The 22,325-nt window shown below is 42.2% G+C and overlaps 1 protein-coding gene across 2 annotated transcripts in view; it reads left to right on the top strand.

The window, feature by feature from the left end:
• The window catches only part of tafa5a (TAFA chemokine like family member 5a), a 141,309-nt gene that overhangs the window by 54,560 nt on the left and 64,424 nt on the right, over window positions 1–22,325 (top strand). For both annotated transcript variants that reach the window (XM_008315903.3, XM_017034276.2), the window contains exon 2: window positions 19,042–19,191. In XM_008315903.3, the coding sequence (XP_008314125.2) occupies window positions 19,042–19,191 (150 nt within the window). The remainder of the gene's footprint in view (window positions 1–19,041; window positions 19,192–22,325) is intronic.

Here is a 22,325-nt window from a genome sequence, read left to right as displayed (position 1 = left end):
GTAAACAACTGGCACTTAACTCCATCAAACCTCCCCTCTGTCCACAACTCTCCATCTCAGCGGTGATCGAGGCGGCCTCACAAGGTGCCTCCTCATCTTTTACCGTCGGTGACCGGTGCCTGTGAAGTCGGAGCGTCTTCCCATCGGCGTCCTGATGTGACGGCTGCCCATCGGCCGGTAATAATAGCAGGAGCCTGATGGTAGCGCTGGTGTTGGAGCCGCTGAATAATTTATCATCTGCGCTGCACCGCAGCGAGCACACAGTCTCCATTAAAGCACATTGACTGTCTGTGCTCCTGCACTCGCCCCTGGCTTTATTACTAATGCACACACACATATATTTGCACACATTCATAAATGGAGGAACTCCTCTACACACTTGACGTGCTCCTGTCTTTTTTTTCTTGCTTCCCCCATTTCCTCCTCTTTTGTTATGCAAACCTGCGGTGGCCACCGTCGGCAGCGGCGTCTCCTCTGCAGATTGTTGACTGAGGGATGAGCATTCAGTTTAGTTTATTTATTTATTTGGTTGTTTTTTTTTTAAAGCGGAGGTGTGCAGTCTCAGCTCTTCTGAGAGGACCTACAGTGAAGGAGGCTGTGCACTCCTTTTTAACTCCCACCGCACTAACACGGTGTCACCACTTGCTGTGATGTACAACACATTTGTTTTCTCGCCCGTCTTGCACTTCTCTCTGGTCCCCTGTTCCACCACCCCCCCAACCCCCCCACTGCCGGAGCAGACACTTATTTATTTCTGTGCTTTAATGCGGGAGTCTGAAGTCCACGTCGCTGCCTCTGTGACTCAACTCTTAAGATTTCGTTTGCTTTCAGGAGCGCAGGGCTGTGTTAAGTCATCGGTTCGTGCTGGTTGGTTGTTGTGAACTGTTGTGTGTGTGCACTCGGAAAGTTCTCCTCCACTTCCTGTACCGATTCAAAACAACACTGAATTAAACCAGGGCTCTTGCACTTTGTTATTGAAGAAAATAAATCTGTAAAAATGTATTTTCTCATTCTAAAAAAAACCCCAAACTAAGGCATTTTAATGAATTAAAAAAATTACCTGTGGGGCACATAGTGGTCCCCGACCCAGAGATTGAGATCCCTGGTTTAAACAAGTTTTCTGTTGAGATGGATTTTTTTTAAAACATTTTTATTTCAATCCTTTATGATGTAGTTAGTTTCCCTGTCTGCCTCTCCACCGCTGCTATAACTATAGTGTGATAATAAATTGGCTATAAAATATTAACTGCACTTATTTAACCAATCAAAGTAGAACTGAGAACAAAACAAAAAATCCATCTACAGTCTTTAGAGTTGTCACAATCCCAATTAGACTTCCTTAAAATCCAATAAAACCTCAATCCAATTTTTTAACACCGTTCAACATTTATTTACTAGTTTAAAAACAGACTTTAATTCAACCAGATTAACCTGAAATCATTTGGAGCATTAAAAAACTTCCTTCTGACCATTTGTCCATCAGTCAGTGGTCACTGGTGTTCGACTTCAGTCAATCAGCATCGAGAACCAGTTGAAGCTGAGCATCAATAGATGATGATACACCAATGTATTCAGATTAAAGAGTAAAGATAGAGGTGTGTTAGCACACTTTTAGTTAAAGATTTTTTATTATTATTTTTACAATGGCAGTATATTTATGACAAATAATGACTCCTGGTTTCCCTAACACCCCCTGGTATTTGGCAAGTAGAATTAATGAAATGAAAATAGAGGTAAAAATCTTCCAGAGTTCATTCTTTTGGTATTAATTTCTTGGTATTATTTCTAAAACTTCTTTTTTTTTTTTTTTTTTTTTTAAGTTTCTTCCCGTGAAGTTAAAAACCAAAGACTGTCACTGTTTCCACAAAATCGGCTTCAAACTCATAATGCACAATTTCTCTTCAAATTCTTTATTACGCTGTAAAAAGTAGCATTTTTTTTACCACTGTATTTAAAACTGGCCTCCCTGCCCATTAAATCCGTTGAAAACACCTCAACACTTTGTCCACACAGAAAATGACAATCTCTCTGGGACCTTCTGTGAAAACCCTCCCCTCAAACTGAAATTGTGGCCCGCGGGCTGTGGACTAGCGTCAATCCCAATCTGAACCCACAGCCTGCAGGGAATATTTCAAACCGTTTCACCCTTTCTGCCGATACATCTCTCTGTCTTCTTCTCCCTGCCTCCCCCGTTCCCCAGGCAGGACTTTATGATATCTCTGCTACCGCGGGGTGGCAGTTATCGGCCGGCACACCTTAAGAGGCATCACACGTGCAAAAAATGAAACACACATGCAGGGGCTGCACTGCACAGATAACAAGAAGATTGGCTTTTTAGGTCGGACCTCAGGAGTGGCGGAGAGCGAGAGGAGCCCCACAGTCACAGAGCAGCAGACGTCCTCCCCTAAAAATGTATTTTTTCCAATCTTTCCAATCATCCTGTGAATCACTCTGTGACTGCAGTATTATACAGTATGCACCGCGCCGCACAGCGCCGCGCCGCGTTTAAGGCAGTGGCTGAGTAAGCGTGCGTTCCCGTCTTAAATCTCTTCACTTTGAGCAGCAGTATTTTTCTAAACAAGACAGAGCTACAGCACCTAAGGCAGCACTTTCCATCACTGGCTGCTTTTATCATATTTTCCCATCTGCTGCCATTCATCAGTCAGCGATAACACTTTATACTTCTGCAGGTATAAATGAGTGACTTTTGTTGCAATCTCAGTGAAACATTCCTGTCGTCTCTCATTTGTCCTTTTAAGTGGCTCAAAAGAGTTTTTTTGTGTGTGTGTGTAGTAGTGTGTAGTGTGTGTGTGCGTTTCCTACAGTGGTTAGAGGCCATTTTCTGATAATCTTCACAGGTGGCTGTGCTCTGTGAATTATCTGGCCGTGCAGAATCAAGGCACCGCTGTCCTTTTCCGCGGCCCTGGCTCCACCTGCTGCTGCTTCACGCCGATTTCCTTTTCAAATACATCACAGGTGGATGACTCTGTGATGGAAACGTGCCAAAAGGCACAGTGGCGTGTCATTATATTAGCTTGTTAATGTGGTACGAATCCGAGCGACGGCCCAACAGTTAGCGCTACAATATGTCATCGGATTCAAATGTAGCCACTTTGTAGAATCGTCAGTTCCTCGTCGTAATATTTCCTTTTTACAGTTTTCATTCTTGCATCCCCGCTCCTCCTTCCAGTCACATGACCGCCTCTGTTTTTGCTAAAGGCAGTCTCTCCATCATAGCGGCAGCCAGGTTATCTCCTCCTTTATCATTATCTCCCACACGAGCTCATAAATCTATGCATTGATAGTCCTGCTCTCGCGTTCTAATGCATATTCATAACGCTATCACCTACATATTCATGAGCAAATGTCTGGCCAAACAGCTTCACATCCAGAAACAGTGAAATATAAGACACGCTTTGCCTTTTTATGGGCTTGTTTCAGTGCTGTTTGTGGCAATGGGAGGGGCCATTTGGGTGTGGGGGGTGTAAAGAGGGGAGGAGGGGGGGTGATGTATTTGCATGTCTTCGAGAGAATTATGGTCGCAGAAGTTTCCCTCCAACTATGCAGATGACTTCACCGCGGAAGCTCCCGTTTGATTTTTTTTTTTTTTTTTTTCCCTGTGAAAATTGTCCACAGGCTGGTAGTTGGAGGTGAAAAATGAGGAGAGCAACAACTTTTGAAAGGTTTATTTTCCCAAGATGGTGCACATACATCATGGCTACAACAATAAATGACATATTACAATGCAAATTAGAGATGCATCAGCAGGAGCTTTTTTTTTACAGTCGAACCAAAACACTGAACTTCATGGAATTTATCAGGTAAAATACCTTATTTCACTGGGGAGCTAACCTACCTTTGTCATCCAGGAGAATCAAGTGTATATTTTTATTGTTTTTTTTTTTTAGTTTTACTTCTGGTTCTTCCCACACTCCAGGATATGCACGCAGGATTTAGGTTAACTGGAGACTAAAAGGCCTGTAGGTAGGAGTGTGAATGGCTGTCTGTGTGTGAGATGTTAATCAAAAAGAACTAGCTGCACCAGCACCCCCTGCAACCAGAAAAGTGTCAGTATTATACAGATTGAACACAAAAAAAATCCTTTTTATTTCAAAGGTGTAATTTTAAACAATGCACTTTGTCAGCGCTGTTTAAGTCAGTGAGTCTGACTCGGAGTTTCCTAATCCTGAGGTGGAAGTCAGTGTTCCTGAACTGAGAGAAATATTCATCGTCAGCAGTAACCAAGAAAAGGTTTTAATGTTTGTGATTATTGCCGTAATTTAAATGGAATTTTTAAAGTTTGCATTTATCAACTGCGTAAAGTCGGCAAATTAGATTCCGGAATTCCAGACTAATCTGCATTTCAAATAGTTCTGAATACATTTCCTTTAACTGTATTCATTAGAAAACTCACAGTCTTTCAGATAAAAACATCCAGAGTTTCTGCCTTTACTGAAGAATATACAGAAGGATGGAGGTTTTTTTATTATTATGTTTGCATGGTCTGTGTCAATTGGCAATAATCCTGAATCCATTCAGTTAAAAACATTAATTGGGATTTTGTTTTAAATGAAGAATCTGTCATATATGTCATATATATATATATATATATAAAAACACACACAGTGTCAATCAGTATGCTTACATTTTTATAGTACGTTTGTACTGTATGCTAGTGGTTCTCAAAGTGGGGGGCGGGTCCCTTCAAAGGCATAAGGCGATTTGGGCAATTAAAATTTCATTATTTTCTGTGGTTTTGTCACATCGTGGATACAATTCCATTGATTTTGTCATTTTTAAAATTTCTTGCCAACAAAAATAGCAGCTCTGTCGTATTGTATTGTATTAAATAAGTTTAGTGTGAGTTTTTAGACCAATAGCTGTGAGTGAGTCCATGTTGTGGAGGCTCCTGTCTGCAAAAGGAGGGCGCTGCTTTTTCCGAATTTTTTTTTTTTTTTTTTACCTGCTTCAATATATTAGCTTCCACATTAGAGAAAATATCTCTCCCGACGACGCCCTCCTCCCTCCGAGCCACAGTCATATTTCACTGGTCGCCTCCCTCCTCCTCCTCCTCCTCCAGCTCTTCCTCCTGGATACAGCACTTGAGACAATTACATCCTGGAAAATTGATAAATGAGTGTCTTTTGTAAAACCTGATGATTCAAGCTTAACTGAACAAAATGGCTGGTCTTATAAGATTGGGGTAACTGCTAAGTAGCCCAATCTAATTATAGTAGATACTATGGGGAAAAAGGGCCTCGGGGGAATTCTTCTATTAATGAACTCTTCTCTGCTGATGTTTAATGCGCCCTGAGCTTTCTGTTCCTTTTACTTCAACCTCAAACACGGGGAATATTTTCTACAAGTCTTCATGTTCTTTTTTTTCCCCCCCTCCATTATTCACTCTGTGCAATTAAGAGGGAGACGTACAAGGGTGAAGCCGGGCTTGGTTTCAGTAATGGCATATTCCACTTATTTCTATATAAATCTAAATATTGTACATAATACAGTCAAATCTGATATGTTTGTTTTAATATACTTTAATGTCTCGTAATAATGTTGTGGTGCGATAATGTCCTGCCTCAATAAATGCCTCACAGGTACAGTAGCAGGCACTTCCTGTTACTGTTAGCTTCCGTTAGCATTGAGAATTCTTCACGTGTCGGCGGGAGTCGCTCTGGGTGCTCTGTGAACATTCCTGAACCAACTCCTTTGTCTAAGGTTCACGTGAGCTAATGTGGACGGCAAAGTGACCGCTAGCATGACTCCTTTAAAGGAGGACATGCGTGTGTCCAAAAAAAGGAGGACGTGGGCTCACAAATTAGGACACACAAAAAATCTGGAAGAACCGTGTTGGACTGAGACGGTGGACGGCCCCAACGCTGTTCATTCTTCACCGACCGCATTGGGCTCAGGTTGGGTTTTTGGAGGTGCTCCAGAATCCACGTGTTTATATGTAGGTCAGCAAAAAGCCTGAAAATATTTTCCAAAAAAATATTTGTTTCTTTTTCGCGTTGCAGTTACTAAATTATTGTGGTGTAAAAAAAAAAAAAAAAATGTGACAGCAGTTCCCTGAATGTGGCAGTCTGTCGTCCCTCAAACCCTATTTGCCTCCAGGGAGAAGACTCCGGGACATATTCATATTCATCCCTGGAATTTTTCAAAATGATACAGTAGTGAAGGGACAAGTTTCATTCTCCGTTTTTCCATCTTTGAACGACCCAAACCTGTCACAGGTGTGTCTCAGAGGTGTGTGTGTGTGTGAATGGAAACCACCTCTACCAGCGGTCCGACGTGCGATGAAGCTCGCAGCGTCGTGCCCCGCACAGCTGTCTCGTTGTCAGTCAGTCAGCTGTCAGCAGTATTATTGCCATGATTAGGAGAAGGCCTCGTGTTCAGACCAAAGGATCTCGTCGTCGCAGCTCATTTAGGGACGACGAGGGGGAAGAGAAATCCGGCTGAATAGATTAGGTCACGACACGGACCCCTCCCTTACTTTATCTGGATTCCTTCATCTCTCTTTTGTCTTTTTGCCCGTTTGACTCCTCATTTCCTTTTGCTACGTTTCACTGGCTATTTCTGACTCGCCCGCTCGCTTCCTGTCCATCATCGTCCGTCCTCTTCTCCTGTGACAGCCAGACTTTCTGACATCAACACATGGAAATACAATTTGCAAACATTTCTGAACTTCTTTGAAGCGTCAGCTGCATATTTTTCCCGTTATCTGCTTGACTTCTATTTTCCCCCTAGTGTTAGCTTGATGCTAACTGAAAGAGCTGCTCATCAGGCTCAGGTTAGAGTTGTTCTTTCCAACCTGACAGCTCTTCAGTCGCATATGTCGAAATGCAGATGGACGTGTCTCCCTGGACCGTTTTAGCTGCAGTTGGGTGTCGTCGTATCAGTTTTTATACAAATATATGCAGATGTCTCCCAGAAACGGCGGCGCAGTTGAACTTTTCGGCTCTAATTGAGCAACAGCAAGTCCCTGATTTCAGGCACAGGGCAGAGTTATTGTTCTTCAACCATCAGTTTTGACACCTGAGAGACGCCACGGCTGACAGGGTTTGGCTTTATTCAGTTAATTGGAATGAGCCTAACAAGTTGAACATATACAGTAGCTTTAGGCTAGCTCGTTGCACCTACTTTATTTTTTAGAAATAAATGCTGATGTGATGCAGATGAGTGTAGAGAGAAGAGCTGAATTTAGAAACTAAGGAATAAATATACAAACTGGAAAAAAAATTGAATCTGCATTTACAAAGGACAAATTCTCTCAGTACTAAAGCATCAGACAAAATCTAGAAGCTAACATGCTACAATGGGTAGGATTGACGGACCACGAAAAAGATCCCGTCACAAAATTCTGTAGTTGGTGCAAAGCCTCCGACTCAAGCTCCGAAACTAAACCTTAAACTCCGATGTTTAGATCACTTCAAATTGAAGGAGACAATTTAAATTAACTATCCTTTAGTCAAACCACGACCCGTGGGCTGGATCTGGTCCGCTGGGGTTTCTAATCTGACCAAACACTGGTTCAAGGTTTTGGTAAAGACTGATGTCAGTCCTACTGTTAACAAAAAAATGACAGTAATTTCTGTTAATGCCTCTAAATGTGCTGGATTATCTTTAAAGGTTTCGATGTATCCTGTACATTTTATTTAAACTATTTTGCCCAGCATCCAACCAATACTGAACTGTCCCACCCGTCAAATGTTGCTCCTCAGTTTACCCACCCCTGCTTTAAAAGTTAGCTCAGGTTTTTTTTAGGGTTCTCCAAGGTTGTCTTAGAGACAAAGTTAGAAAAATGCTGTATCTCACACTAAGGACAGATTTAAACGACAAGAGACTTGGGTCTGTGCTGGAGATACTGTAGTCGGTAGTCATTCTGAGAACGGCATTTATTGTGGTAAGAAAAGAGAAAGAGAACACTGAGATCCAAGAATGAAGACAAGTCGTCCTTCAGAAGTCGACAGTGTTGGCAGTTCAGAAGGACAAGGTCGGATTCTGTGGGAAATTCAGAACCAGACAAATGAAAGTTGTGGCGAAGCCTCGAGATGTGATTCTAGACAGACGAAAATTAAAGTAGTTGTGTATCAATCTGAAGCCAAACCAGTGTAGTATTTCACAATACTCTCATAACAGATACTCTAAAGTAGCCAAACCAGTGTAGTGTTTCACAATACTCTCATAACAGATACTCATAAAGAAGTCCACTTTGACGTTGACCTAAAGGTGGAGGACAGCGCCCCCTGTGTATAAAAAGAACCACCTGGAAACTTCAGTCCAAGTCGTTCCATTTTGGAGACACACTTTGTTAGCTGTGTTTTCGCGCTGCCTAAAATAAAGGAACACAACTAAGTAGCACCTCGACACTTTTTCTGCTGCTATAATTTCCCTGCAATGAAAACGGGTTCAAAAGTTCAAAAGGGATTTGCCAAAATCTGTGCATAAAACAGCAAAAAATGAAGGTCTGCAGCAATCAGCAGATTTGGAGCAGCTCTGGATAAAGGAAACACAACACAAGAGTTTTCTCCGATCCCTCAAACTTCAAGGACAGGAGTAATTAAAATGCCAAGGCGCCTTCTGTTGTTTTTAATTAATTTTTAGATCATCAGTTTGAGAAAAAAAACAAAAAAACTTCAGTATTATCTGGATATTATTTTTTCACCTCTTTCATATCAGGCACAGAGTTGCAAAGAGGGAAACCTGACAATCCCAGGATGGAAGGCAGTTCTGAGGATGTAAATAATAATGAGATTTTATAAGCATGGATCACAACATGTCGTAAAGGAATACTTTATCGCCAGACATAACTGTAACTGCAGCTCAACCCCTAAGCCCACCACTGATCTTAAGATATGCAACCGGCAGAGCTCCCCGTTGGCTGATAAAATAAAATGAATCACACACTCAGATTGCAATTGACATGCACTAAAGTGATATATCACAGTGGAGAAAAAAAAAACCAACCTCGGCCTTACACTCGGGCATTACGTTACCTTAGAACGTACGGACTTTGTTTTGGTGGCTAAAGTCAGACTTTGGGTTTGACAAAGACAGGATAAAGAGGAGTAGATTCCAGGAGAAGGAGCAGACGGAGTGATGAGAAGCCACTGACAGACAGACAGACAGACATGTATGACTGTGAGAGGGCTGGCTGACAGGGCGCCGTGTATGTGTGTTTGTCTTTCTCCCCCCAGCTGAGCCTCAGTGGAGCGGCAGCACAGAGGCCGACTTAAATGGGAAGGGGAGATTAAAGGCAGTGCCGGGGCCCGCAGCCTCTGTATTCAATCACCACTCTGCCCTGCACCTCAGCCTGCATGCTGATCAGGTCGCAGTGAAAGGAGCCATGCACCCCGCCACTCCCAAACACAAAGTGCAAAGACTTTACGCTTATCAAAATGGTCAAGCGTTTGATGGTTGAAAACCATCGTCACTGAGTCCGTTCATTTCAACCTGTATCATTGAAACAAAAAAAAAAAAAAAAAAAAAAAAAAAACGATTCATTTTCATCACCACAAAATTGAGCAGCACCTGAATTGAATCACATAAATATATTGCTTAATCTGAATCACCTTAATACTCCATCACCCTGCTGACAGCATTCATTTGTCACAACGTTTGATTCAGATACAGTAGATGGAGTGGGGGGGTGGGGGGGGTGAGAGTGAGGGGAGACGTCTGCACTGGTGCATGAGTACGTATGTGACCAGCCTTGTTAATGCCTTAGTTATTTGTAACACTACAACCTCTGCTGGATTTATGCATCTCTGCGGAGGTGTCCTTGTGACGGAGCGGCAGCAGATGCTTCCTGTGTAGGAGCAGATTCATAGTAAAGCGTAAAATTTCATCTGTTGATTGTTGCAGCTCTGCAGCAAAAGCTGATTGATTCTTCACGTCTGATTAGTGGCTCCTCTGTCCTGATGAACGGCTGCTGCCGCGTCAACGCTGCGTTCCTGCAACAGGATTGCAGTGAAGTGATGGAAACCTGGAGCTCGGTAGCTGTGAGAGTGATAAAGTCGGGAACTGTTTTGTTTGAAAATCTCCCTCTGATGTGTTTTATTCGACTTCTTAGATCCATTTTGTTTGTTAGGTTGTAAAGAGTGGTGTTTTTGAGTGGCTATCATAAAATCTCATAAAAAGAACATGATGTTAAATGTAATGACCTTCAAGTTCCAGTTTCCTAAAACCTGGGCCTGTTTAGTTGAACACAACACTGATGTACCTGCAGGAATTAAAAAAAAAGACAAATGTGAAAAACTTCTTCACCCTCTGCCACCTAGAGGATGAAGATGATTTTTTTGTTCTGTCACTGTGTCATAAACAAACGAAGACAAATTATTAGCTGTAAGTAATAGTTTTCAAAATATTTAGTGAACTTCTAAGATAGATTCTATAAATCTAAACGTTGTTGAAACTACAACACCTTGACCAGTTTATTGACAGAATGAGCTGTGTACAACTGTTTAATTTTTATTAAAAATTAAATATTATTATTATTAAATATTATTATTATTTACAACTGTTTAATTTTTTTAATTATTATTATTAAACATGAACTAGAATCCAGTTCTAAGACAGCAGCAGGTTTGGACCTGGTGTGAAAAAGTCCACGATTATCTGATGGAAATACAGTTCACTCAAGTATAACAAAGAGTGGACATGTAGAGAAACAGGTGTTTATGTCACTTGTGTCTTGTCTTTTCTTACACAGGGTTGCCTGAATACTAATTACTGCTTTATAATGAAATGTTTTATTTTTTTTGAAAGATCACAAGTGGGTTACTTGAAGCTAATTTGTGTTTCAGGAGTGTTTAATGTGTCTGGAGACTGAGCTTAATTTTTTAAATATACCATTAAACGGCCGACGTCGAGGACATAAACACGTAACAACCATCAGAATTTTCTATTGTCAACAAACTTTAACCACAATCATTGAATGAATAAATAAAGGCGAGGACGTCTTAGGGTTCTTGATTTGGTTAATCATGGAGAACCATGACTGGAGTTCCTTCTCCCAGTATTCCCATTTGCGTCACTTAATAATGCTACATGAGAGGCTGTGACTCACCCGCAGCCACGCCTGACCCGTGCTCCTTAATGTCGTAGGTCTGTAGCTCATGTAACCCTCAAGCTGCAGTTCCATATTTGATGAGTTACACTTCAGCAGCGACGGCACCTCCAGCTGAGCTGCGGCGACGCTCCGACACCTCGGTTCAGAACATAAATCCATTACTCTTTCCATGTAAGTGGGCGCCATTTTGACTTTGGAGTGGCGCTCCTCGTCTCCTCCCGGCCTTCCCCGCCGCTCCACATTCTTCTTCCTGTCACGTCTCCGTCTCCGCCTTTACAGAATCCACGTCGTTTGCACAACAATGAAAGGATCTTTTTGAGGTGGGAACACAGTGTTTACTTTAAAAAGAAGCTTTGTGTAAATAATATTTTGTTGCCCCAAAGCTTGAAGAGCTTGTGAATAGTGAATCACAGCGCCCCCCCCCCCCCCCCCCCCCCCCCCCCCCCCAACAACAAAAACAAACACAACAAAGCAACTTTTGAAAGGCAGAAAAATGCCTGAAATTTAGATCGTTATCTCCTGAACTCGTCTGTGAGAGTGAGCTCACATCAGACCAAACACACAAACGTTGGAGGTTTGGTTAGAGACTTTCACACAGTCCAACATATCCAGCCCTCAACGGGGGCCACAGACCGTCCGGGGGGCGGGGGGGGGTTTAGGAAGGAAAAAAAATTATTGGACTTTCACACCCTCACCCATGGGTCTTTAGTTTTGAGAAATCATAGCAACATTTAAGGGACTTGAGCTTATCATCATCGCCCTGCAGTGATGTATCCTCGGGGGGTGGAAAATGTGCTTAATTGCAGCCGTGAAGTGGCGCAGCTATGCATGTGTGTGTTTGTGTGTGTGTGTGTGTGTTTTCAAACGAGCATTTCTGCGTTTCCACGGGTTACCAGGGTCATTTGTTTTCCCTTTTCTCCCTCCGTTTTAATTGATGATCATTCATTGTTTCACGCCACAGCCCCATTACAAAGCACAGTTCATTATTCTAAAACACTAACGCTGGGGAAAAGACGGCGTCTCACGGGAAAACCTCGATCTATACACGCTTTACACAAGGTCAGACTGGTGGAAGAAAAAGAAGAAAAAAAAAATGAGGCCTTAGACTTCATTATGAAAACCTCATTTGGCTACAGACTCTGGTTTGATTTGTTAAATCACCGTTCACTGTAACAAAACATGTATTCACACACACACACATATATATTCAAATGAGTTTTGTTTGATCTGGATTCATAATTTTTTACCTTTACAGATTAATTAACGATTAACAATTGTCTTTGATTAATCAGGTTTATTTTGAGCCGTTATATTATTCTAAAACATGTATGTGTGTATATGTTGTTGTATGATCACATGACGCGTCGATCGTCTTAACGACCTTTTCTGCTTTCGTCCTGTCTACCTTTGTGATGTCATCAGCATATAGTAATTGTCCGTTATAATTAATTATTTAAATATTTGATCTGACTGAGGCTTTATGTAAAGTGTATAATATTTAAAATAAATTATTAGGAATAATTTTTAAAATAGATAAACAAGGTTTAAAAAAACAAAAACAGCTGGATTCAGTGTATCCGTATCCGTAGCCGTAGCGACAGCGAAAAGTTTTTGGTCAGACAGAACTCCATGTTGTTTTCAATTTGTAAACTACGTTTACACGTACCGTCACCTAAGTGCTTGTGTTTGTGCCTCGGTGTGTGTCGCCGCTCTTATGTGCTTTTCGTCTCAGGTATCATGGAAAAAAAAAAGAAAGAAAGAAAAAAAAGGACAAAAAAAAGGGAAAGTGAAATAACATTTCAGTTTGGCTCCACAAAGCAAACGATGCAAGCTAGTCTCACCTAAAATAGATCAGCCAGTCTACAGTTCTCGCTGCCTCTCCCCCGGCATGATGAGAAAGTGCTCCCAATGAGAATTGTCTCCAGAACTTTCTGTGACTTATGGAAGCAGGCAGGGTATTAATAATTTCAGGACTCGCTTTATGATGAGTTTTCGGTCACTAAAAAAAAAAAAAAAAAAAAAAAAAAGTTCACAGTGAGTCCTGGTGAGGCTGGAGGTATACAGTCTAGTCTGTGCTCGAGCTGTTCCACCATGGTGAAACTTTAATGCACATTTTCAATTCTTTTCAAATTCACATCGATCTCAAAGCCAGTGCTGGTCAATGGAAAACTGAGGCGGTGGAAACTGGATTTCATGGAAAAATTCATGTCTAATTCACTGGATTTCATGGAAGTAAAGCTGCAGCTTTTATTCAGACTTTATATATAGACATTATATATATATATGTTGGGAAATTTGTGAAATCCATTTATTTACTTTAATTGAGTCAATATATTTGAATGGTGTAGTGTGGGAGGGAGGGGTTAAAGGTCAAAGTAAAGCTTGTGACAAACACGAACAAACACTGTAAATCGACTACCAATGATTTCAAAGGCAGGACCCCTGAGAAATTATATGTTGAGATATATTAAACTGTGCCATATATAAACATATATATAAATATATACAGATAGAACTATTTGTCTATACTGTGTGGAACCCAAAACTTTAAATCTTCCTCAGTACTACACCATAGTACCTGATAAAGAACTATTTGTCTAAAACCTAAATCTCCCTCAGTACTACACCATAGTACCTGATACTACATCATATACATATTATATCATTCCCGTACTACATTTGGTCAGACATTTGTATTTTTTTTTTTTTTTTACATAAAAAGTGAGGAAGACGGAGTTTCCCAGGGTTGTTCCTCTCTGTGGTCCCGTCGTGTTTTATGATTCATATTTTCTCATGTCATTTTGGGAGTTTCCTTCAGAGCTCCCCCATGAATGAAACCCAGTTGCTGCGTTTGTGTCTGTGCTGCTCCGCTTCCTGTGACATCACAGCGTGTCCACTTGGCTTGTCCAGCCTCTGATTAAGCTTGTTAAAAGGATTCAAACTTGCCCAGTGGGCCTCTGGGTAACGCAATGACATCAAGGTTCCACTAATGCAACGTTTTGGATCCAAAATTGGATTTCTGACTCTCTGGTGTTGGCACAGGAACTCTCCTTTCTGGTTCTGAACAGCTGCAGCTCGGTGGAGTGATACAACGTTTCAGTCTGGCTGAGTGTGTGTCCCGTCCAACTGAACAGGTGTGTGAGGCTGTTCTGCAGCTACACCGAGCTGCTGTGTGGTGCATTTAGGTGCAGTTGTAAAACACTTTTCTTTAATTCACGTCATTGACGGTCGTTCGGTGTTTAGTGAAGAGAGTTCCAGTTCTCTCACTCTCACATCTGTCAGTCATGGTCATAATAATTGTGGAAGAATTTTCATTTATTTAAAAGCCCTAGATTAATTTAAGGTTCTAATTGTCAAATAAATGGTCATTTTGTTGCCAATTAGCGATGATTTTCTGTGTGGATTAGAGTGGCAAAAAAAATGTTTCCAACAAAAACAATTATTTCCTCATAAATGTGGTTAGAAATTCCAGTTTTCCTCCTTTTTTGAAGCAAATTTTTCAAAGCAGTGCAGCTCAACACTGACTAAGATTCAAAGATGAACATATTATATTGGAAAGATGAATGGACTTCATCATATTTTCATGTATATATTGGAAAGATTTTCCAGCTAAATAATCATTAAGGAGCACAAACTGAAACCCACAGTTTGACTGAGTGATTCTTACACTCTCTCTATTATGAATGGACTTCATCATATTTTCATGTAGTTGTGACTCAACATCAGCCTTCACTCAACAAACTGTCAGTTCATTCTCAGTGGTTTTGTTCTTTCAGAATGTAAATTAATGTCAATTAATTAAAGCCACAATAACTAAGTATTTGATCGAAGATACGAGAAATAATGAGAAGCAAGTTTTAAAAAATAACTTTTTGTCGTTTATTTGGTAATAAATTACATTTCAGAATTGGTGATACGACGATTTAAGGCCCGTGGCTGATGTGTGTAAATTTTGGTCATTTGTTTCTGCTTTTATGTGACGGATATTTTTATCACAACAACTCAGTGATGAAGCAGTGGCGGCAGAGCTGCGATAAAAACGTGTAAACTCCTCTCCCTCGAAGTCAAATTCATTCAGTTTTAATTGCTCAGGATTCCTGTGGTGTTGATTCACCGTTGGCCAACATTTTTCCACGACGTTTTTGGACAGCAGCCCTAATCCTTCATTTGCTCGTCTTCACTAGTTTCACTGTAAAATCAAGACTAATTAAAAACTCATTTCGTTGGATTGCACATGAGTATCCTGGTGTAAATCACGGCGCGTTAGGATGTTTTTGTCAGATTTAGGAGGACTCCCAAAATGTGTTGGGGGGAAAAAAGGAAAAAGAAAACTAGTGCAGCACAGCGTGCAATCGCAGTTTGACTCTGGGTTTGCAAAGGAAAAATAAAATACACTCCTACAGAGCCTAAAATACACATTTAAAAAAACCCCGTCAGAGCCTTTAAACCAGTGGAGTGAGACTGTGAGAATCAGCTCTAAGTTGTACTTTGATCTCCCAGCAGTTGTAAAAACGAGACTCGTTTGAAAAGTCCCGCAAAAGGAATAACATGATTTGGACACAAAACAGAAACAGAAGAACCAGGTGGAACGCCGGGATTCCCTCTTGATTTAGCTGTGATGTTCATTAGTGGAATGGCGGTGTGTGGCGGAGCACTTGTAACGCGCCGAGGAGCGAGAGGAGAAATAATAAAGCGAAGGAGCACGTCAATAACATTACACCGAATTAAGGCCTCGGACTGGGCCACATAAATCCGTCCTCCGTCACAGTCGGAGCCTGCGCTTCACTCCAGGGTGCCCACACATACATTTTAATCAGCCATTTGGCCGGCCGAGCTGACAACTGCCTGACAACAGTGGCCGATGAGGTTGATGATAAATGGCGGTGCGACTGGTTCAGGCTCTGTGTTTGTTTTCTGAGAACACCTGCCACTTCAAGGATTTTTTTTTCCACTGTTCCTGAAGCTTTCCAGGAAACAGGATGAGCCTTTTTTCCTCTCAGTCCATTTCCCTAATGTGCTAATGACACCGAGCTGCATCCAGAGCAGGGATTTCTGTAAAAAAAAACTGCAACATTGTGGAGATGCTGTGTACTACTTAGTTTTGTCACTAGGGATGAATGGTATGGATGTGATTGGTGCAGAGATTTTTTTTTTTTTTGTTACTGTAGACCGAACAGTTTGTCCTGAAGTTACTTTTTTGTTTTCTTTTTTCACGCCCGAGAAATGCTCTGTGCTCTGACGGCCCTTCAGGGGGGCCACGCCACTCAGTTTGAAAACCACCTCCTAACACTTGCAGTTAAATTGTTCAAACATTGTTTTTGACCCCAGTGATAAAGATGATTATGATCCTAGTTATTGTGTTTAAAACATTTGCTTTGAAATTTGGGCATTTCTGCATCGCTTTTTCTCTAAGCAGAAAGGAGGCTAAATTTGTGCAGTGATGCTAACACATGCTAATGTGTCGGTCCTGAGATTTAAATGGAATTTTTGGATCTTTCTCCATTCTTTTCCTTAACAATCTAACGTTGTCGTAACATTTATTTTCTCAAGAAAAAGAATAGAAAAATCTGACTTTAAATGTGTTTATTTTTGAATCCTCTAGTCAGTATTTCTAAGTCATCCTCCCACAATCCTCTTTCCAAATCAGACCTTTAAACACAGTCCTTTATTCATATTATTACTGAGAACTGGTGTCAGTTTTTTTTCCTCTTTTCCAAATGGGATATTCTTTTCCCAGCTCCACAGAACCATCTCACCTCTATTTCAAGACAACTTTTCCATTTCCGTCCCCCCGCAGCTACAGCTGTGACAGTAAAAACCAAGGCCAGCTTTTGATGAAACACGGGCAATTAATTAGCTCCGTTAACCAAGAACGTCCATGCGACTGTCGATAGACATCCCAAAAATGATTCCTAGTTTCTCAGCATGGAATGGTTTCTAAGAAGGGGGGGGGAAGGGGGGGGAAGAAAAAAACAGGAACAAGGAGTAGAACATCTGCTGAGGAAAAAAAAAAACCACCTGCACACATGAACACATTCAAACACACGGGGACTGACGTGACAAGTCATTATCCAGGCATCACCCAGTGAAGACAGAGAAGACTTTCAGGAGAGAGTTGAGCGAGAATCTACGAGCGACAGAGAAGAAATGTAAAGGGACATGGGAAGAGAGCTAATCGGTTCCTGATTAGATTTTCCAGGGACACGATTTTTCAGCACAGACTTCGCGCGCCGAGGGGGCGAGTGTGCTGTATTTTCTGAACCCAATGAAAATAAAATGTATGGTTATGTTTTCATTAGCGTGTAATCATCTCAAACTACGCATCACTGTGTTTTCAGTACCTTGGACAGCGCCCACAGCCATTAGGCAGTGAGTTCCCATCCGTTCAGTTTGTACAACTGTATGTGTATGACTGTAGCAACTGAATGTGAGGATTCAGTACTTCTTTATGAACCGAATGATATTATTATACTTCTACTTTAATAAAACGGTTGAGAAACATCATTACAAAAAAAAAAATCATCATTGAAAAAGAACTTTTAACGAGCTAATCTTTAGCTCATTAACCGTTGACATTTTGGATTTGTTGTTATTCCATAGGCCAGCTGTTATGTTGTTGTTGTCGTTGTTGTTGTTGTTGTTGTTGTTGTGCGTACACTTTTGGCATATTTCCTGAGGTAACTTGATTACTGTCTCTATGTAACATTCAGACTTCAGGGTCTGTCGTCTGCTAGCACCTAGCTGACAGCGGCGCTAACCGCGGTCCTGGAGGTTTAGCATCACATCTAAGGCCAGTTTAAAGCTAACAGTAAAGCTAAACCTGATCTTGCTTTCTCTTTGGACTCTGGAAGGAAACTAGAATTGCGGTCCTGGAGGTTTATCATCACATCTAAGGCCAGTTTAGAGCTAACAGTAACGCTAACCTAAACCTAAACCTAAACCTGATCTTGCTTTGTCTTTGGACTCTGGAAGGAAACTAGAATACTACAGAGATTGAACCAGCCACTCAATGGTTTTGCTGTTAGGCTTGGGCACTAACCACTCTACCAACGTGTGGCCCGATAATGTTATTTTTATACATAGAAAATCTGCACAAATATTTGCACTAAAGCCACACAATGACACAATATATAAATGAGAAACTGCAGTAACTGGTCGTTGTTTTTCCCATATGCCCCCCCTGCCCCCCCCCAAAGATACCAGGCTGTGGAGCAGTCCTGATAGATCCCCATTACCCCAGGTGTGACCCCTCACTGCTCGGTTCATTAAGCCAGCCACCCCAGTGTCAGGGACTCAAGTCGAGATTTAATCACAACTTCCACTCTCTTGCCAATCACAATTAGATCCTGATAAGCCTCTCTAGGATGGCACCCGGGGGCCTTCACACACCGCCACGGGTTAATTTGCAAGCAGCGAGGGCCAGGCTACGAGGGCAAAGGTCATTTGATAGAATACAGAGGGGATGTGTGTGTGTGTGTGTGAGAGAGAGAGAGACCGCGAGGCTGGGCAGCAATTATAAAAAGCATCTGTATTCATGCGTTTCATTTGTGGCTAATGGCTACATCACCTTCGTGGAGGTGGGCTGATAGGATGCGGCCCTTGATGGGAATTAGCTTTTGGGTGGTGTTCAGGTCGCCGGAGGACTTCCTTCATCTTTGCCGTTTCCATCATCACATCTCTGAGGTGTTTCTGTGTGTGTGTGACTCTGGACAAATGTTCTTGTCATGTTTTATCAAATAAAGACAAAAACCTGAGTAAAGTACGGTGTGTAGTCGTGTCAGATGCCCACTGCCTCAAAATTGGATCTGTCAGTACAGTGCGCTGCCAGTTGGACAGAAAATCTCGGCGCCGCTGACTGAACATGGTACAGAAAACACATTTACCAGAGGAGACAGACCGCTTTATTTTGCCCTGTTTATGATTTCATCTTTCTGACCTCCCGTCCTGTGGTGCAATGTCATTTCCAGGCCAGCTGGCAGCGGGGACGTGTGAGATTGTGACGCTGGACAGAGACAGCAGCCAACCGAGGCGGACCATCGCCAGGCAAACAGCTCGCTGCGCCTGCAAGAAGGGCCAGATCGCTGGGACTACAAGAGCCAGGCCTGCCTGTGTGGACGGTAAGAGAAGAGAATACTCACCTGCTTATGCTGGAATGTATTTGTCTTTTGGATAATCTTGGCTGTAGAGTAGAGGTCACTCATAGACAGACCCTGGTCTGGAGGTGGAGGTTGAGCTGGGCGCTGAAAACTGCACCTGAGGAAACGTTGACATTTGTTTGTTAAAGCTTCTCTGGAATTTAGGATAAAAATACTCATCTTCATATGTGATATTGATCAGCCAATCAAAATCATGCAGTTGAATGAGTTGAACTGCAGAGTATCCACATTGTTGTGGACCTTGTACCATGTGACATTTCTTTGGTGGTCATTCTAATCCAATGGCAGCGCTCGTTGGTCATTAGTAACTGAGTAACTGGGATTGTTTTACTGACATCACTGACTTCAAGAGCGTAGTCAATATGTCAACAAGCCGTTGTGGCCGAGCCGGCGTCAGGAAGGGTGTCGTGCGGAGGTCAGGGCAGGACCGGCGGTTTGGGTTTGTTGGAGGACGTTGACGTCTTGTTTTTTCCTCGGTGACGACACAGAGGTGTCTGTGATTGAAGGCACTGCCTGGGCTCACGGCTCCCACTGTCTGATCATGAGAGCTTTGCATCATTTGTGCGACGACAGAGGTTTCCGCCGGTCTGTGTGGGGCTGAGAGCTGAGCTTCATATCAGAGGTTTGACCTTTTTGAAGGATTTATTTTCTTTCTTTTAACCAGGCGGCTTCACACTGAGATTTGTGTGATTCCTCTAAGTCCTGTGGAGAACAATCTGATCTCGTGGACAGAATGGGTCTGTACCTCCCCCCCCCCCCCCCCCCCCCCTCTCACACCTCTTTTTGCCAGCAATAAGTCCAACGGATATAAAACCCAGCTAACTCCACAGTATCAGTTGTGAGCTGCAGGTATTTCCCACCGCCTGCTTTCAAGCAGCCCTGTTACATTTGTTCCTGCCTGGTGCTTGTCATTTTTTATAAAAGGCTCTGAGTTTATCGACCGACTTTTAAAAAGCGTGTTCCGGTGGAAGGCGGCGGCGGCGGAGTCTGTGCTGCAGCGGGCTACTAAGAAACAAAAACAGACAAAAAAATATTTTAAAAATATGTCAAACGGTGTCAGACTTCTTTTGATCTCAAAATGCTTAAAATATGAAATTTAATATTTGATGAAGTAACTTAATACACAGCAAATACTGTCAACAGACAGTACTGCACTATAGTGAGAGAATTTATTACTAGAACAGCTGAATTGTCCTCTTTGCCTCCGTCTTTGTTAAAATTTTTTATTTAGCTGTCCGGCTTTACTAGAACAGCTGAACTGTTGGACGTCCTCTTTGCCTCCGTCTTTGTTAAAAATGAGTTCATTTTCGTTACAGAATTGAGACGAAATATTGCAATATTTCAATGCATTGATATTTTCTTACATCCCTGGTGAAAACAGATCTAAACTTTATTAGTAAATATTACTTTTCTTTCTCAAAGCCCTTGGTCCCTCCATGTTACCTCAGGACAGGATGTGTTGGCTGTCGATGCACAGATCGATCTGACAGTGTTGGGTTTTCGACGTCTTCTGTCGTGATGTCGTATTTGAAACCATTACTGCTGGAATAATTTTCCTAAACATATTTGGGGAACCTCCAGTTTGCTTTACTGTTTGCAGTCCAGTCTTGTTTTTGGCTGCCACGTCTGTCCATCCAGACCACGTCTGGTTGACCTGTTGTTGGACAGTAGTCTGGTGAGCCGTGGTCCTCCTCTGTTGTTCTCTGTTGTTCTCTGCTACACTGGCCAACCGCTGCGTCGACAGACCGCAGTGTTTCGCCTGTTTCCTTCTTCAAAAGAGCTTGAACAGCACATCTTCACTCCTCCGTCTGCTTGGAGATATTTGCCTGTGAGAGACTGTGCTGATGTAATTCAACTGCCTTGTTTCCTGTTGCTGTGTTCTGTCTGTCCAAGGTGTTTGACTTTTTGACACTCACTGTAATCCACAACACCAACGTAGATCTGGCAGCGTTCGACTGTTGCTCAGTTTTGACGGTGAATGTGTAAAACACACACACGATGGTGACTGTACATTTATATAACTGTTAACCTACAGGGGGTTATCAATGGTGATCAGAAATCATGACCTTAGTTGGATTTTTCTCTGTTTTTCTGCAGCAAGAATTTAAAGTAACATTAAATAAAAAGTCATTCTGGTGAAAACATTTTTATATTTTGGCATTTTTCTTGTTTTATTGTCGTCCAAATCGGAGCTGCTGGTCCTTACCAGGTTAGTTGTTGTTTGTTTACTCAGACTCAGAGTCTGCGTCTGACTTTGGGGACAGTGAAGGGAGCGTGAGAAAGAGGGAGAGATAGTGATAGAGAGAGAGAGAGAGAGAGAGAGAGGAAGAGACATAGAGTGAGAGATAGAGTTTTGAGATGAAAGACCCCAAACGCAACAAACGGGGTTTCAATCAATTTTAATCTACTGGAGTCCTTGAGGTCTAGTCCCTGTTGTAATGTGCCGTCGCCTTGGCCGACACCGTGTCCTTCACGCCTCACTCTCTGTCCCCCTGCATCCACGCAGGATAATCCATAGCTCCATCAACGGCCTCGGCTTCTGTCTTCCAGGCCAGTACAGTACGTGGTGATGATGAAAGCGCTGACGCCACAGTGTGGTCGATCCCGCAGTGCCGTTCTGCGTTCTGGTGCGTTTCCCCCTTCTGTGTTTTTTTTTTTTTCTGTTTGGCGAAGCTGGAAAATGAAACAATCTGCCTACAGGAGGCGCTCTTTGTCACGAATAAGTCCATGAATGAAAGAAAACCTGAGATAATCACATTCTCTCTCTGACGCTTTCTTTTGATTCCTCACTTATTTTTTCTTTCTCTCTCCGTATCCACCCTTTGCCACCCCCCCGACCCACACACACACACCACACAATCACTCTCTCTCGCCGACTCTGCCCATTCGAGGCCCATATCGCAGCCTAGTATCACATAAGTACACGCTCTCCCATTTGTAATTTCATGCTCTTGAGCCTTTTTACCTTTGTGCTCGATGACTTTTAAGAGAGCTGATATTGATTGTTATTAAGAGAGCGAGAGATGAGAGAGAAGCAGAGAGTTGCCTTCAGCTGAAACGACTGATGGAGTCGTGTCGACGATGGAGCGGCGGGG

The sequence above is a fragment of the Cynoglossus semilaevis genome, chromosome 8 (genome assembly GCF_000523025.1).
Source record: "Cynoglossus semilaevis isolate Cse_v1.0 chromosome 8, Cse_v1.0, whole genome shotgun sequence".
Taxonomy (NCBI): Eukaryota; Metazoa; Chordata; class Actinopteri; order Pleuronectiformes; family Cynoglossidae; genus Cynoglossus; species Cynoglossus semilaevis.
This window is presented reverse-complemented; position numbering and strand designations above follow the sequence as displayed.